General features: G+C 45.0%; 1 protein-coding gene across 1 annotated transcript; it reads right to left on the reverse strand.

The window, feature by feature from the left end:
- Window positions 1-126: 126 nt before the first annotated feature.
- On the reverse strand, window positions 127-11,770 carry slc20a1b (solute carrier family 20 member 1b). The gene is made up of 11 exons (XM_068705764.1): window positions 11,492-11,770; window positions 9,714-10,397; window positions 9,461-9,601; window positions 8,598-8,683; window positions 8,271-8,367; window positions 4,829-4,948; window positions 3,240-3,521; window positions 2,508-3,117; window positions 2,197-2,382; window positions 1,996-2,080; window positions 127-1,779 (listed from the first exon to the last, which is right to left on the reverse strand). Exons 2-11 carry the CDS (start codon window positions 10,063-10,065, stop codon window positions 1,624-1,626), a joined length of 2,115 nt encoding a protein of 704 aa, XP_068561865.1. The 5' UTR covers window positions 10,066-10,397; window positions 11,492-11,770; the 3' UTR covers window positions 127-1,623.
- Between the last annotated feature and the right edge of the window lie 5,241 nt (window positions 11,771-17,011).

The raw sequence follows: 17,011 nt of genomic DNA on the forward strand, positions 1-17,011 counted from the left end.
GTGTATTACAAGAACCTGTGTTTAGAGTTGCAATACTTTGAGATATCTATCTATCTATCTATCCATCTATCTATCCATCGAAACCATTTGCATTATAAACTAGGAACAAAAACAAGTGCAACACTATTATTTTCCCATTTTTTTTTTTTATTTGTTTTTCTTCTTTTCATCCACACATGTGGACTAGAGTATGTTGATGTGCATTAAAAAAAAAAAAAAAAAAAAATTCTTTGGTACCTAAAGGGAAAATTAAAACAATTAAGGCAACTACAGCAGCTATAGATCTGATATGCATTTAGTACTGCAGCCCAATGACCACACATGCAACGTATGTTCACCCTCATTCAAACAGAGACCAGATCAACACCAAACCACTCCGAGAACTTCCTGCTCTCTTTGACAACCTTAAAACGCCTCCAGGATGAGGAGGGAGAGAGAGAGAGGGAGAGAGAGAGAGGGAGAGAGAGAGGGAGAGATAGAGGGAGGGAGAGAGAGAGGGAGAGAGAGAGAGGGAGCTACAACAACCAAATGTTTAGGCAGGTGCAAATGTCACAGAAAAATATTACATACTGGGAAGTAGCCAAAACACGGAGATCTGGACAAACAACGCTGAAGGAGGCATTAAGCAGTTAACCATCAGAGATGATGCAATCAAGTTTTAACTGGAGGCTCGTTTGAGAGCGCGTGTTTCCGTTAGCCAACATTCTGGTGGTACATTTCTCAAATTCAAGTAACCAATATCAGGCAAAGATTTGTGTGAGGATGTGGAGACTCAGGACATGGTGACAGAAAGGACCGCAGACGTCATATTTCCTGCCAGAGTGGGCCGAGCTCTGCCACCGCTGCAGTAGTTCACATGTTCTGCAGGTGGTCAGACAGCGTGTACAGCTGGGTCTAGACTATCTAGACTGTGATGTCATCAACAAAACACTGGAGAAATGTGATGGCATAATGTCTGCGTACGTTAGAAAACACCATCAGCCTCCTCTCTGACCCAACAGTCAGTGTAAAGTGACTTCTTATGTGACAAGAGAAGGGGAATATTAATGTACCATGTTAGGAGATACAAGCCGGATTGAACATTTCATTAATAACCATTACTTAGAATGAGAAAAAAAAAGCACGCACATTCAAACCTAAAAATACTGCTTTTGCATCTACGTTACTGTCAGCTTGTGTTACGACTGAAGCTACATCTGCGTCTTAAGATGCTCACGTCTCTCGAACGTGGGAAACAAAGTTAAAAACAGAACAAGGTTGTATTTACAGAATTGCAAAGTAAAATAGGAAACTGAAAGAAAATACAAAAATAAAAATTAGTCGACGCTTTCAGAGTAACTCGTTACAGAATGATGAGAAGTCGGAACGAGGAAATGAAAGCTTCCTGCTAGAAATAATGAGGCCAGGATGGAACAAACAGCAAATTCTAGGTTGAGAACGATGCAGCCAAGAACCACAGGCCCATAATCACAAGTCCGCTTCAAATATTTCTATTTTTTTTCTTCCAAAGTTGTTGGCTTGAGGTCAGCCATATATTTTGGCCTTCCAACTCGTTTCCTTTTCTTTTGGTGCGCACCGAAGCGGTTTCTTTCTCCTCCCCCGGTCGGGGGTGCGGCCGAAGGCTCAAAGGATGCCGTAGATGAAGATGGCCATGATGGCGGCACTGATCAGACCGGAGATGGGCACAGTCACGAACCACGCCAGAAAGATGTTTCTGAAGAGACGCCAGTCTACCGCCTTCTTTGAGCGCAACCATCCGACTGCAACCACAGAGCCCACCTAGAAACACAGACCTCCGATCAATCCCCTCTCATTTAAACGCATGACTTATGGTTAGCCATTAGCATAACATGTGACATTTTATGGAGAAAGTTGCTCCACATTTGGATGGAGTCCCAGACTGGGATCCTGTTTACCGCAGCCTACCTCACACTGACTCGCCTCTTCCCCCGTGTCTCAGTCTAGCGCTCAGACCACAGTGTTTGACCAGCTTACCTTGCAGTGGGTGGTGGAGACAGGCAGGCCAATGTTGGAGGCTACCACCACCGTCACGGCTGAGGCCAGTTCGATGCTGAAACCGCTGCAGGGGAAACAAAAACAACGGTCACGTCTGTCCCGTAGTTGTGTCTGAGCACGCTTTGCTACAACTCAAGGTCTAGTCACGTCTGAAGAGGATGTGGTCTGGGGGGTCTGTACCTTGAGGGGGTGATGGGAGTGAGGTCCTTGCCCATAGTCTGGATCACTCTGCGACCCCAAACCCAGAGTCCAGCGCAGATGCCAACGCCGCCGTACAGCAGCAGCCAAATGGGCGTGGGCTCGTTAGAGGTCACGCTGCTGGTGGTGTAAACCAGCCACAGAGCCACCAACGGGCCGATGGCGTTACTGCAGAGGAACGAATTCAAGTATTTTAATAGACATCGAGGGTCAACTCAGAATCTTTGACAAGTGAAAACGTCATCAGCCCGATGACCAAACATGACACCGGCTTCACGGAGGACTCTGCGTACCTCACGTCATTTCCTCCGTGGGCAAAGGATCCGAAGCAGGCGGTGAGAATCTGGAGGAACTGGAAGAGAGTGGACACTTCTGGCTTGTCTGCGTCATGCCTGTCGTCATCCAGAGAGCTCTGGCTGCTTCCTGCGTCCTCCTTCACCATTTCCAGCGTCACGTCTCCCTCTCCCAGAGCCTCGGGAGTGGTGTGCTCTGCCACGGCGTTGCAGTAGCTGGTGTAACTGTCCATGCGCACTCGCTTCCTTTCCTGACCCGCTGCCCCCGTGCCCTTGTCTCCTTCCTCGTAGGCGCGGTACTCCCCCTCTTTGTGCTTGAAATCCCCGTGCATGCCGATGATGGCCATGGTGTAGGAGGTGTAGCTGTTGTTGCGCCGGATCGGTCGGTCCCCCCCCTCGCCCATGCAGTCGCCCACCTTGGCCAGGTGGAGCTTGTGCAGCAGGTCCTTGTAGAGGCCCGAGTCCTTGTGGACCGTGTGGTACTGGCTGTAACCGTTACTGGGAATCTGTGCTGGCCTGTTGTTGAACTGGACCTCTTTGTTGAACTGGACCTGATTGGCTGAATTCTGCTGGTTGTTGACCTGGCTGTCTGATTGGACCTGTTTAGGTGCTGCAGACATTGGTAAAAACAAACAAACAAACCTTTAAGTCTGATGTTGTATCAACTTCATGCATCTCACACCGTCAGGCTGCATTATTTTAATTACATGTAAATGATTCTGGCACACTCACCACCATTTGCATTGCTGTAGTCCGAGTCATCAGAATCTCCGATGTCAAACGCCACCCTACGTTCCTTATTGTTGTCAACATCGTCAGAATCTCCAATGTCAAACGCCACCCGGCGCTCCTCAGGGGCAGCCTGGGACTGCTCAGAGGGGCTTTGATTGACAGCTGGGGCGGGAGGCGTGGACGTCTCCTTGACGGTCTGTTTCAGGATTGGACAGTGGGCCTCTCTCAGCTCCCTCTTCTCCATCAGGGGGCTCTCTGACGGGCTGGCAGACTTCATATCTCCTAGTAGGGGAGGAGATATCGATTGGGTCGTGTCCACACACACACACACACACACACACACACACACACACACACACACACACACACACACACACACACACACACACACACACACACACACACACACACACACACACACACACACACACACACACACACACACACACACACACACACACACACACACACACACACACACACACAGTACAGCAGAGAAATACTAGCACAGCACGGGTTTCCTCTCAACCAGAGCTATAGGGAGTCACGAGAATGACGTAACCATAACCATCTTTGTCCTATAAATGCAACGTTACCCGTGTTCACAAGATCCGATAAATGGATTATGACCTTAGGGGACATATTTACACCACCGCCAGCAGCTCAACTTATGAAAGATGATGACACTCGGCACAGTCCGAGGCTCACAGAACCTTTGTTTGTGGTTTTAAAGTGAATCAGATACTTGGTGCCAATGTTTTCTATGCGGTAATCCGAGGAGAATCCTGACCGGTCGACCACATTACATCATCCTAACTGGTCAAGGCCGGACATGAAGCATCCAGTCAGCCTCAGCACTCTACCCACAAACGCCACGTCAGCGCCTCAAGTCAGGCTAGGCTTATTTTAGTCAAGGAGGTAAAGACCAATTAGTGGATCACTACGACCCAATTAGGCTGCTAGTCTACAGGATGGAGGCCAATGCACACTGATGGTGCTTAGCCAGAAACAGCTGCTGCTGCTGCTGCTGCTGCTCTGTGACTTGACAGGTACGGTCAAGTAACAGTATCAAGGACCATTTACACTTTGTAAATGGTACTGATGAGAACAAATGTTGTAATATAGAAAACAGCTATTCTGTGATTGTTAATGCAGTAACAAAGATCTGACCTGTTACAGAGACAACTGAACACAAAGCACTGTTCTGTTAACAATGGAGGGAAGTGCTAAACATTCATGGAGGTTAAAATGAATGGTGCTGCCTCACTGTTGGTGTGTTAATGCAGACGGGTTCTTTAATCCAGGATTATGGAACAAAACCTGGTGAGAATAATGTCAGATGGTTTTCATTAGAGCGACTCCATTATGACCAGATATCCCTGAGCTCCATTTGCTGGATTAAATGAGACCTGGGTGTGAATAGTTGAATAGTTTGGAGGTTACAAGGACAACGGCAAATCCCTGCGTCCAACGGCGCTGAGGAAAACCACAATCTCAGCGGTCAGCAGAAACCGGTGACAGGGATTAGAAGACTGAATCATCAGGTGACCAAAATAAATAAATGAAAGAGAAAGATGAATGTGACTTACGTTCAATCTTCTTCTTGAGGTGAGGGCAGACGATGAACCAGACCACGAGGGCGGTCAGCACAGAGAAGCCCAGTGAGATGAGCAGGGTGCCCCACCAAGGGACCTTGTCAAAGCCGAGCACTGAAGGACCACACACACACACACACACACACACACACACACACACACACACACACACACACACACACACACACACACACACACACACACACACACACACACACACACACACACACACACACACACACACACACACACACACACACACACACACACACACACACACACACACGGTTTAACCAACAGGGCAGCTGGCGCCACCTTTCTTGATGGACAATACAAAAAGTTGACCGAAATGTTAAAAACTATGTAAAATACAAAAAGGCAAAACATGAGGTCAGATTTTGAAGGAACTTGTGTTCTTAAGTCAACTACAGGGACAAAGCAAAGACGTCCTTAACCTCTGGGCTCTGGTTGGTAAGAGCACGACTGCAGAGACACAGACTAGTTACATATGGAAAGCATGTGCACCCCTAGATGTGAACACTTTCACAACGCCTAACAAAGGTGAAAGAGCAAACGATGTCACCATGACCCCAGCATGTCCTGCGGACACACCGCACAGGACAATGAGGTCCTTAAAAGGCGACGTTGATTAAAGGAGAGGGAAAGGAAAGGGGGGAGTCCTTCACTGGAGCAGTAAAGACTCCCTCTTGCCAAGACTGCAGCAAAGCTGGTGCAGCAGAGGTACATTTAATGCAGCACATGCCAGCAGAAAGAAACTATTCAAATTCCCCCAGGGAAGCAGTGGTCTTTGTCACACCAAAGAGGATGCAAGTCAGCAGCGTGGTGAGGAGAAGACAAAAAGTAGCGCTGCGGAAAAATCCAACAATACCACTTCGGTTGAGGTGACCTTGGCCGTGCATAATTAAAAACACAGAAAAACAGAAAAACACACAGACAAAAACCAGCTCCACTAGCTTGGGACTGCATTCAAGATAAACAAAAGAGAGTCAATGCTAGGTGATAAGAGTCCCAGTCGGCGTGTTGATGTGAGTTTACAGAGCACTCGTTCAACCGAGTCACGCTGCAGCACCCAACTGATGTTTATTTAGTTACGCAATGGAAGCCGACTCCCGGCGGGACGGGAGAGGAACGGAGGCTCTGGAACAGCCGAGGCTCCCGTCTTTCTCTGGGGCGCATCGGCTCACATGTGGTGGGACACCCATTAACAGGTGGGGCTCAGCTCCACATTACCGGGCAGTGGCACCACCAGGAATTCAACAAAGTACGGGACAAAAAAACAACCAACCCTGCAACTGACAAAGGGGCCTGATGCAAGTCACATGAATACTCTTTGTAGGAAACTTCTTACAAAATATAAAAGAAAGGCTTTAAAAAGCAAGCCTAGGTCCGATAAACACTCCCACACAAAGGGGTGAGCTTATACCACAGCCATGCAGTGGGATGAATGGGACTGCACAGGAAATTGACTTTAACCACGGCTGCGTTCCAAACCACTCCCTTAACCTCTGTGTCCCATGGCCTACATCACACAATAACATGGTTTGTTGTTGTTGTTTTTTCCCCCACTACCGTATGTCACCACAAACCTAAATTACAATGGCTTAAAGTGGCAGTTTATGACTCACTTGGCAAGGAACCGTGGGGCATTTGTCCTCACTTTTGTCTAGAACTAGGTGTAGCACTTAGCCAGAGTATTGTGATCAAGTGACAGCTGAAGGCTCAGCACCGACAGGGTCTGTTAGCCCAACCTGTAGTCGTGACGATAAGCATCTATCCAGGAGAAGAGCAACCCCTGAAGCACCCCGGCTCGGGGTAAAAGAAGTCATGTGTACTAAAATGTGTGCATCACTTTTAGGTTGCTGTTTGCTTTGTGTCCCCAGAGCAACCAGCACTACTGGGTGTTTGTTTTTCAGAGGGTAACCCAGGCAGAAAATTTGTATCCAGCTAAACGCATTGAAGCTCATCAACTGAGGCTGATGTGGCGGGGCGGGCGGGGGGGGGGGGGGGGCGGGCATGTTGAAACATACACTGGTATGCAATACAAACTGTTTAGACCTGGCAAATGAAGCAGGCTTTTGTCTGAAGGCCAACATGGAGAGAATTCAGGGAAAAATCAGCTGATTTAGTAAAAAAAAAAAAACCCAACTAGTTCCCTAAAAGATTTCATACTGACTCAGAAAGCATGACATCTTCATATCCATGTGACATCTTATGGGAGTAAGAATCATATTTGGTAGATTTATCATTTTTCAGTTGCAGAGGAGTGACATCACATGAGAGCTACACGGCGTGAAGAACCCGAGTCACGCTGAGCCTCATCTGTAACGGGTCGACAGCTGACCCTCAGAGTCTTTGGTCCAGATTGCATGCACACGCTGACTTGAGGTCTCTGGCACTGGTGTAAATATATACTGAGTAAAGGAATGTGCTGTGGGACGCCTGGTGTCCAATCACACCACTGTGATAAGAGCTAGATTAGGGAACCAAACGTACTGTTCTCCTCTGGGTGCAGATAATCACCGCTGAATTAAGAAGTCATAAATCAGCAATATAATGAGCCGCTGTTGTGTTGTAGCAGACCATCCATAAGGTGGCCTGAAATAAACATTGGACGTCTGTCTTTGGATAGTAAATAAATAACTGGCTCCATTGTGGTCTCCGGGGCTTTAACAATGAGATGTGCCTGTGTGTGTGTGAGTGCTGACATATTTCAGAGGACACACAGGGTTTGTCAAGGTGTTTGAAATGAAATGTCGCACCTTTTTCTTTATGTGAGGAACCCAAGTACAGGTCCTCGTGAACAGTGTGAGGACTTCACACGGCTGTACAGAATGCGCCCGACTAAGCCGGGTTAAGGGCTACGCTGGAACTGAGAGCGCTCTCCTCTCTGTGAGTGTGTGAAGACACACACCAGCCCACAATATCTGGTCAAACTCTGGCCTGTAGTGCCATTTAATGGCCCAGGCCAGCTAACATCTTGAACTGTTAGGCCCTGTAGAGAGAAGAAAACAAAAAGGAGCAAAAGTTGCTCATTTAATGAAGAGATTCTGGGGAATGAAAACCCAACAAGTACTTAGAGCATTACTAGACTAAACCTTTGGACAACTACGACAATTTCCAACAACGTCTTTACTTCTCTTTTCCTCCTGAAGGGCAGACAGTGACGTCAAGTTAAGTGAAATCTTATTTCCATCTCCCTGATGTGCATCGCTCTAAAAAATTCCAGCTATGACCCACATAGAACCACAAGAGCTCCAAAAAAACATGTTAAAATAAACACAGCTTCTGTAAAACAACCGGTAAACAGTCTGGGTCAGTCTGGAGTACATGTGGGCATCCGGCTGTCTGAGGGAGACGGTTATTTTAGGCTGTGGGCAGGCATGCAAAGCAAAGCGACTGAAACAATGATACTCACTCGGAGCGCCGGTGTACATGATGGAGAACACGTTGATTCCCATAGTCACAGCGTAGAAGACAGGCAGTGCCCTCAAGCCATTCGGTACAGGGTCTTTCTGCAGGGACAAAACAAGAGACGCCCCATTCTACGGTCAGGTTACCGTCATTTGATTCCAGCTGTATGACGTGGATAAGAAACGGGTTCAGAGGACAGTAGCTCGATTCTCACCACGTAACAAACGTCTCATTTTGGCAGTGTTGAAAACAGACCTAAACGCATCGCACCGGAAGGTCCGAGTCTCACTTACAAAAACGCGTACATCACAATCTGATGAAAGCTGCTTACCTTGCGTAAGATGAACATGCGCACAAAGTAGAAAACAACGGCAGACATTATTCCAGACAAAAGAGGACTCAGGAACCAGGAAGCAACTGCAAATCATAAAAAATATGAGCATTGCAAATTAGTGGAAATGTAACATCGGACAATCCTTTCACAAAAAAACAACAAGAAAAAACACAAACAGATATTGTCTCAGCTTTTGTGTGTCAGGTGATGCCAGTTTCAACTATTGAGCAAACATCATCATTTCCCTCATCAAGGGTTGTTTTATACTTCTGTCAGTCAATCAGTGAGAGTTCTTGTTGTGCCCTCAGTAGAAACATTACACGCTCTTTCCATAACTGAATAAAATGTTATTATTTCAGATTCTGTTTTTCAAAAAAATGGGAAGTCTGGATTACATCAGGTTTGGCCTTTCCACAGCGCAACACAGATCTGAAATCTACAATCTAATGCAACAGCGTGTGAATGTAGTACAGTCACTGTATTTCCCTGCAAAGCTTTGAGTACAATTGCTCCATGTTCTCTGACATGCATTGAGCTCATCAAATGTCCCGCCTTTCTCACCTGATAGGCTACTAGAGACTACAGGAATCACTACTGATAGAAATATCAAATACTCAGAATTAAAGTTCAAGTTTTGAAATACAGTTCATATTTTAGGTGTTGTGAACTTGGATCTGAATCGGCAACAGTCATTCATAAAATTCAAACACTTGATTGTTGACCCCAGTATTGAAGGTCCTCAACACAGACACAAAACTGTCTGATGAATTATCATAAGAGTACATTACCACTCACAGCCTGTCATTACGTTAATGTAGTCCATGATCTATAGAAGGAAGACAGAGGACACAGAGACTTACCGATACGGAGAAGTTCAAACCACTTGACTCCCTGCTGGCCTCTGGCAACCAGCGAGAAGCCAATAGTAGCACCAACAATGCAGTGTGTTCCAGAGATGGGGAGTTTAAGGAAGGAGGCGGCCAGCTGCCACACAGCAGAACCTAATGACAACGAACACATTCAATCACATGACACATTTCCTGTCGGTCTGACAATTTCTATTCACAGGGTTCAACGACCGCAGGTGTTAATGATGGCGTTGCAGATACTCACCAAACATGGCGCTGATGGATCCGGCCATCAACACGTGCTCGGAGCCGTTGTACATGCCCACGTCGATGATGCCCTTCCGGATGGTTTCACTCACTTTGGCCCCGAGGAGCACAGAGCCAACGGTCTCGAACACGGTGGCCAGAATGCACGCCTGTCTCAAGGTGACCACTCCGGAGCCGACGGCTGTGCCAAAAGAGTTGGCGACATCATTCGCACCCACGGAAAAGGCGAGGACGAAGGCGATGATGAAGCCGACAACCAGCAACCACGTGTACTCCGTCAGAGCGGTGTGGGTGCTGGCCAGCCCCACCACGGTGGCCAGTGTTATTGCAGAGGCAGTAGTCGATACCATGATTATAGGCTATAGAGAAATTGCTTCACAATCTTAAAGGTAATGAATGCCTGTCAAAATAGCTGCAGTTTCTAAACGGCAGCGAGTAAAATTAAGAGGTAAATGGTCAAATAAATAATGAACTTCTTTAGAACTGCCTGTGTTTAACAGGGTTCTTTAACAGTGCAAATGTGTTTGACTGGTACTGACCAGAACACTGGAGGTAATGTGTGGGCTTATTGCTATCCTGTAATTAAACTAGATGTGTTGCTGTTTCTTTGGTGCTTAGACATCAAGCTGATTGAATAGACTGCCATTGTGAGACTGTAACTGCAGATGAGCAGGGGTGCATGCTGAAAAGAAAAGAGACAGAACAGAACCGCTTAGATAACAGCCTCTTCTCATTCAACCTTCATGTGAAGGGTCACGTGCAGAAAAGACACAGACAACAACGCTAACCTGGGAGGGAGTCAAACCAGCACCTTTAAAAACCGAATACGGTAAACAACGCAACAAGGATCGTGGGAAACCAGTAAAAGTGAACACTTTCACTGGAACCAGGCTCTCTAGTAAATGTCTTTCCTGAAAACCAAACGGGAAGCCATTTTCTGTAAATGTCGCAGGAAGAAACAGGGTGTAATGTTACACGGACGTCGTCTACTTTCACCCAGACTTGTGGACGTATATATGATGTATACATGAATACCGTTACGAGATAAGGGGTGCCTTATCCATAGTAGACTTCACAATCGTTCATCGTTTCTACGAGTGCACGTGTCGTCATCCATTCATAGAACACAGCCCTACGCACGAGCGCCATCTGTTCACACCGCTTCACGCGATTAAACAGAAACCAGAGTAACACCAGAGTCTTTATATATAATACATTCATTATTTAGTTTAAATGGCTATTGTGCCTTTTATTCGCAGTTTCTGTAATGTTTCGCGTGCTTTTTGTTAAAAAAGGGGTGCAACCGGAAGTGACTCAGTGTGGAAGGAAACCAGCTCCGACCATAGACTGTATAACGAACTGATGGGGAGGCACCGTTGTGTGTCGTGCCCTTTTCAATGGCGTGTCCGCTGTACAGATGGACAGTACCGTAAACGTCAGAAATTAACGTAAAATACTCTTGATTGCGGTTTTGTTCCCCGTTAACCTTGGTTCGAGACAAACGTTACATAGTTGTGATGTTAATGTTAATGATAACGACCATAAGGTCAAACAAGATGTCTAACTTAACAGCTACGATGATGTTAGCTAGGTCTCAACGTACGCGTACGTTACAGATCACTCTAATAACTAGTGGTGAACAGACAGAACAATGATTTATTGTACCGGCTAGCGTTAGCATTAGCTTTACGTTTATCATCGACGCGTTACGGCGTCCAGCATACAGAACACAAAAAGCCATTTCTTCTGATAGAATGTCTGAATTATAGAACTTACCACACGTTACAGTTGTCGGTCCTGTGAAGATTAACGCGTTCTATCCGGTAAAGCTAAGTAGCGCGCGCGCGCAGACCTGTGTCGTTACGATAGCGCGCGCGGGATAACGAACAAATTAAACTGATACGGAAACAAACTCCCTTCAAAAATGATGCCTTGGGTTTAGAAGATAAAGTCACTACGTCAAAAGGCTATTAACGACTATCCGACTCGACATGAAATAACTAAAATCCAGAACCGTCTCCGTTTGAATTAGAGCTTCGCAGCGCGTGTGTAGAACTCGCTCATACCGGTAAACGGAACCGGGGGTTCCCTTTTTATTGGATACACGCTACACAAGCCCTGCCCCCCGCCCCCCCCACCGAACAGCTGTAGGCGAGACTTCTTCTTTTTCTTTTTTTACTCGTCAGTGGATGTTCGTTAGAAGATCCCACTTCACACACGAGTCTTTTTTTTACAACTTTATATTCTTATATTTTTATTTATTCCTTCACTTTATAGTTCGCTGCCACCGCTGCTGTAATAAGATGGTTTGAATCCGTGCCCCTCGGATAATACATGATGTGTGTTTCTGTAGTGTTAGGACTCAAAACCTAGCGAGTTTATAAAATACAATGCATTGCTATGGATTAATCCACCCAACATCATTAGCTTTACCTCAACCTTTTTAAACATACATGCATAACTAATAATAATTCAAGAATACTAAAATAAAATCACACTGACACGATTTTCTGCATTATGCACTTTAGGTCTACTTTAGATAACTGCTAACAGGCTATACTGTTACTTAATTAACGTTTTGAATGCAGTAATTCTAGCTGTAATACCTTGTAATGTGACCAACTTTCAGACAAAACCTTGAATGCACATAATAGACAAAACATACAATTAACCCCCGTAACCACTGCTTTCCCAGCCAAAGGAAACAATGGCCCGTCACAACAGGGCGGAAAAACACCCGGTGGTGGTGATGTTGACTTCTTTACAGAAGACGTGTCATTCATTCAAGTGCATCGGACCGGACATGATAATAACATTCACCCTCTAACAATAGTCGCTTTCTTTGGTGACTGTTCTTTTATTGTGTTCGAGAGAGACGTGATATGCTAAATGAAAGAACTGCTCGATAAGCATACCGCAAATATGTTTGACTCACTAATAGTTTAGACCAAAACACAACGCAGTAGGTTATTTATTTACATTGGCCAATGCTGTTATAACAGCACATATCATTATTATTCTACGACCTCACTCCCCCTGGTGTCTCTCCCTACTTGACGTCACTTCTTTTGAGGATCATGGAAAATTTCCCCGTTCCCAATCCATTGAGCAATAGGCTGCGATCACTGACAATCCTTGCCTTGGCACCTGAAGGCAACGTTTCACAAAGGAATGGAAGGCAATCTCGTGTTTTCATAACCACTCGATCGGGGAGTTTTACTCTGGCTATAAAATAACCCTAACCCCAAACCCTTCAAAATAATAAGTTCATATAACTTCAACTTCAAAGGATATGTGTTGCATCTTCTTCAACACTCTTCTCAGAAAACACCGTTACTCAGTAATGCGCCTTGTTGTTTACTCCATTGCCAGTAAACAGAAATGTCACCTCGAGATAAGATAGTGAGATTGTCAATGTCATAAAAGAACTCGGAATTCATGTTTACTGATGTTTGTTTTTCCAGTTTCTACTCCAATAATCCTGAAGAAGACCTAATTCAAACACACTTGAGGTTACAGAGAGCCTGCTTATTTGTTAACAACGGTCAAATGCCAAACCCAGAGAAAGGACACTTGATGGAATATAGTCAGTTTCCTTAATGTAATATATAGGCAAAATGACGCATTACAGCAGTCGGAAAATCGTGGACTTGTTTTAACGGATAAGAAAAATGAGACAAAGACACATGCTGTGTTTGCACAAGGTTCTTTAAAAACATCTTGTCTCATGGTCTTATGCACTGCTGTACTCAGTGGACTCAAGAAGTGCTCTCTTTGGTGCTGCTATGGTAGATTAAACTTAATGAAGTGCCCCCTATGTACACCAGTACAGAAAACATGATGAAGAGCCCTTTAGGTTACCCTACCAGTACAGAAAACATGATGAAGAGCCCTTTAGGTTACCCTACCAGTACAGAAAACATGATGAAGGCCCTTTAGGTTACCCTACCAGTACAGAAAACATGATGAAGGCCCTTTAGGTTACCCTACCAGTACAGAAAACATGATGAAGAGCCCTTTAGGTTACCCTACCAGTACAGAAAACATGATGAAGAGCCCTTTAGGTTACCCTACCAGTACAGAAAACATGATGAAGAGCCCTTTAGGTTACCCTACCAGTACAGAAAACATGATGAAGGGCCCTTTAGGTTACCCTACCAGTACAGAAAACATGATGAAGGGCCCTTTAGGTTACCCTACCAGTACAGAAAACATGATGAAGGCCCTTTAGGTTACCCTACCAGTACAGAAAACATGATGAAGAGCCCTTTAGGTTACCCTACCAGTACAGAAAACATGATGAAGAGCCCTTTAGGTTACCCTACCAGTACAGAAAACATGATGAAGGGCCTTTAGGTTACCCTACCAGTACAGAAAACATGATGAAGGCCCTTTAGGTTACCCTACCAGTACAGAAAACATGATGAAGAGCCCTTTAGGTTACCCTACCAGTACAGAAAACATGATGAAGGGCCCTTTAGGTTACCCTACCAGTACAGAAAACATGATGAAGGGCCCTTTAGGTTACCCTACCAGTACAGAAAACATGATGAAGGGCCCTTTAGGTTACCCTACCAGTACAGAAAACATGATGAAGAGCCCTTTAGGTTACCCTACCAGTACAGAAAACATGATGAAGAGCCCTTTAGGTTACCCTACCAGTACAGAAAACATGATGAAGGCCCTTTAGGTTACCCTACCAGTACAGAAAACATGATGAAGAGCCCTTTAGGTTACCCTACCAGTACAGAAAACATGATGAAGGGCCCTTTAGGTTACCCTACCAGTACAGAAAACATGATGAAGGGCCCTTTAGGTTACCCTACCAGTACAGAAAACATGATGAAGGGCCCTTTAGGTTACCCTACCAGTACAGAAAACATGATGAAGGGCCCTTTAGGTTACCCTACCAGTACAGAAAACATGATGAAGGGCCCTTTAGGTTACCCTACCAGTACAGAAAACATGATGAAGGGCCCTTTAGGTTACCCTACCAGTACAGAAAACATGATGAAGGGCCCTTTAGGTTACCCTACCAGTACAGAAAACATGATGAAGGGCCCTTTAGGTTACCCTACCAGTACAGAAAACATGATGAAGAGCCCTTTAGGTTACCCTACCAGTACAGAAAACATGATGAAGAGCCCTTTAGGTTACCCTACCAGTACAGAAAACATGATGAAGGGCCCTTTAGGTTACCCTACCAGTACAGAAAACATGATGAAGAGCCCTTTAGGTTACCCTACCAGTACAGAAAACATGATGAAGAGCCCTTTAGGTTACCCTACCAGTACAGAAAACATGATGAAGGGCCCTTTAGGTTACCCTACCAGTACAGAAAACATGATGAAGGGCCCTTTAGGTTACCCTACCAGTACAGAAAACATGATGAAGGGCCCTTTAGGTTACCCTACCAGTACAGAAAACATGATGAAGGGCCCTCTGAGTGGCCCTAAAAATTTGAAAGCATGATGCAGTGTCATATAGGCTGCCCTATATGCTAGAACATTTTCTGAGCGCTGGGTCTTCGTCAATGTATGTCTTTGGATCAGAAATAATGCTATAGATTGTGTTAATATAAAGTTTATTTCATTACCTCTGGCCTGGTTGTTTACAACTTTTGACATGTTGGACTGCATGAGATAATTGAATGAATGACATGGTTGGATAGATACACAAATACACCTCTGCTGATCAGATCATTGAGGCCCTTCCCTGATACACCTAGCTACAGTTGTGGTCAAAAGTTTACATACACTTGTAAAGAACATAATGTCATGGCTCTCTTGAGTTTCCAGTTATTTCTACAACTCTGATTTTTCTCTGATAGAGTGATTGGAACAGATACTTCTTTGTCACAAAAAACATTCATGAAGTTTGGTTCTTTCATGACTTTATTATGGGTTAACAGAAAAAGTGACAAAATCTGCTGGGTCAAAAATATACATACAGCAACATGAATTAGCAATTTTGGTGACTTAGAAAGTTGTGTCAATGAAATGAGCTTCATAGCATGGCCTCTTAACTTCTTGTGAGTGATTATGAGTGACTACAGCTGGTGACTTCTCTGAGGCCATTTAAATAGGGCTCATTGGATACAAACGCCCACAAACGCTACAATGGGAAAGTCAAAGGAGCTCAGCATGGATCTGAAAAAGCGAATCATTGACTTGAACAAGTCAGGAAAGTCACTTGGAGCCATTTCAAAGCAGCTGCAGGTCCCAAGAGCAACAGTGCAAACAATTGTTTGTAAGTATAAAGTGCATGGCACTGTTTTGTCACTGCCACGATCAGGAAGAAAACGCAAGCTATCACCTGCTGCTGAGAGAAAATTGGTCAGGAGGGTGAAGAGTCAACCAAGAACCACCAAAAAGCAGATCTGCCAAGAATTAGAAGCTGCTGGAACACAGGTGTCAGTGTCCACAGTCAAGCGTGTTTTGCATCTCCATGGACTGAGAGGCTGCCGTGCAAGAAGGAAGCCCTCGCTCCAAAAGCGGCACCTTAAGGCTCGACTGAAGTTTGCTGCTGATCACATGGACAAAGATAAGACCTTCTGGAGGAAAGTTCTGTGGTCAGACGAAACAAAAATCGAGCTGTTTGGCCACAATGCCCAGCAATATGTTTGGAGGAGAAAAGGTGAGGCCTTTAACCCCAAGAACACCATGCCTACCGTCAAGCACGGTGGTGGTAGTATTATGCTGTGGGGCTGTTTTGCTGCCAATGGAACTGGTGCTTTACAGAGAGTAAATGGGATAATGAAGAAGGAGGATTACCTTCAAATTCTTCAAGATAACCTAAAATCATCAGCCCGAAGGTTGGGTCTTAGGCGCAGTTGGGTGTTCCAACAGGACAATGACCCCAAACACACATCAAAAGTGGTAATGGAATGGCTAAATCAGGCTAGAATTAGGGTTTTAGAATGGCCTTCCCAAAGTCCTGACTTAAATCCCATTGAGAACATGTGGACAATGCTGAAGAAACAAGTCCATGTCAGAAAGCCATCAAATTTAACTGAACTGCACCAATTCTGTCAAGAGGAGTGGTCAAAGATTCAACGAGAAGCTTGCCAGAAGCTTGTGGATGGCTACCAAAAGCGCCTAATTGATGAAAATGGCCAAGGGACATGTAACCAAATATTAGCACTGCTGTATGTATATTTTTGACCCAGCAGATTTGATCACTTTTTCTGTTAACCCATAATAAAGTCATGAAAGAACCAAACTTCATGAATGTTTTTTGTGACAAAGAAGTATCTGTTCCAATCACTCTATCAGAGAAAAATCAGAGTTGTAGAAA

The sequence above is a fragment of the Cebidichthys violaceus genome, unplaced genomic scaffold (genome assembly GCF_023349555.1).
Source record: "Cebidichthys violaceus isolate CVI_PGR_0920_01 unplaced genomic scaffold, fCebVio1.0.p SCAF_12, whole genome shotgun sequence".
Taxonomy (NCBI): domain Eukaryota; kingdom Metazoa; phylum Chordata; class Actinopteri; order Perciformes; family Stichaeidae; genus Cebidichthys; species Cebidichthys violaceus.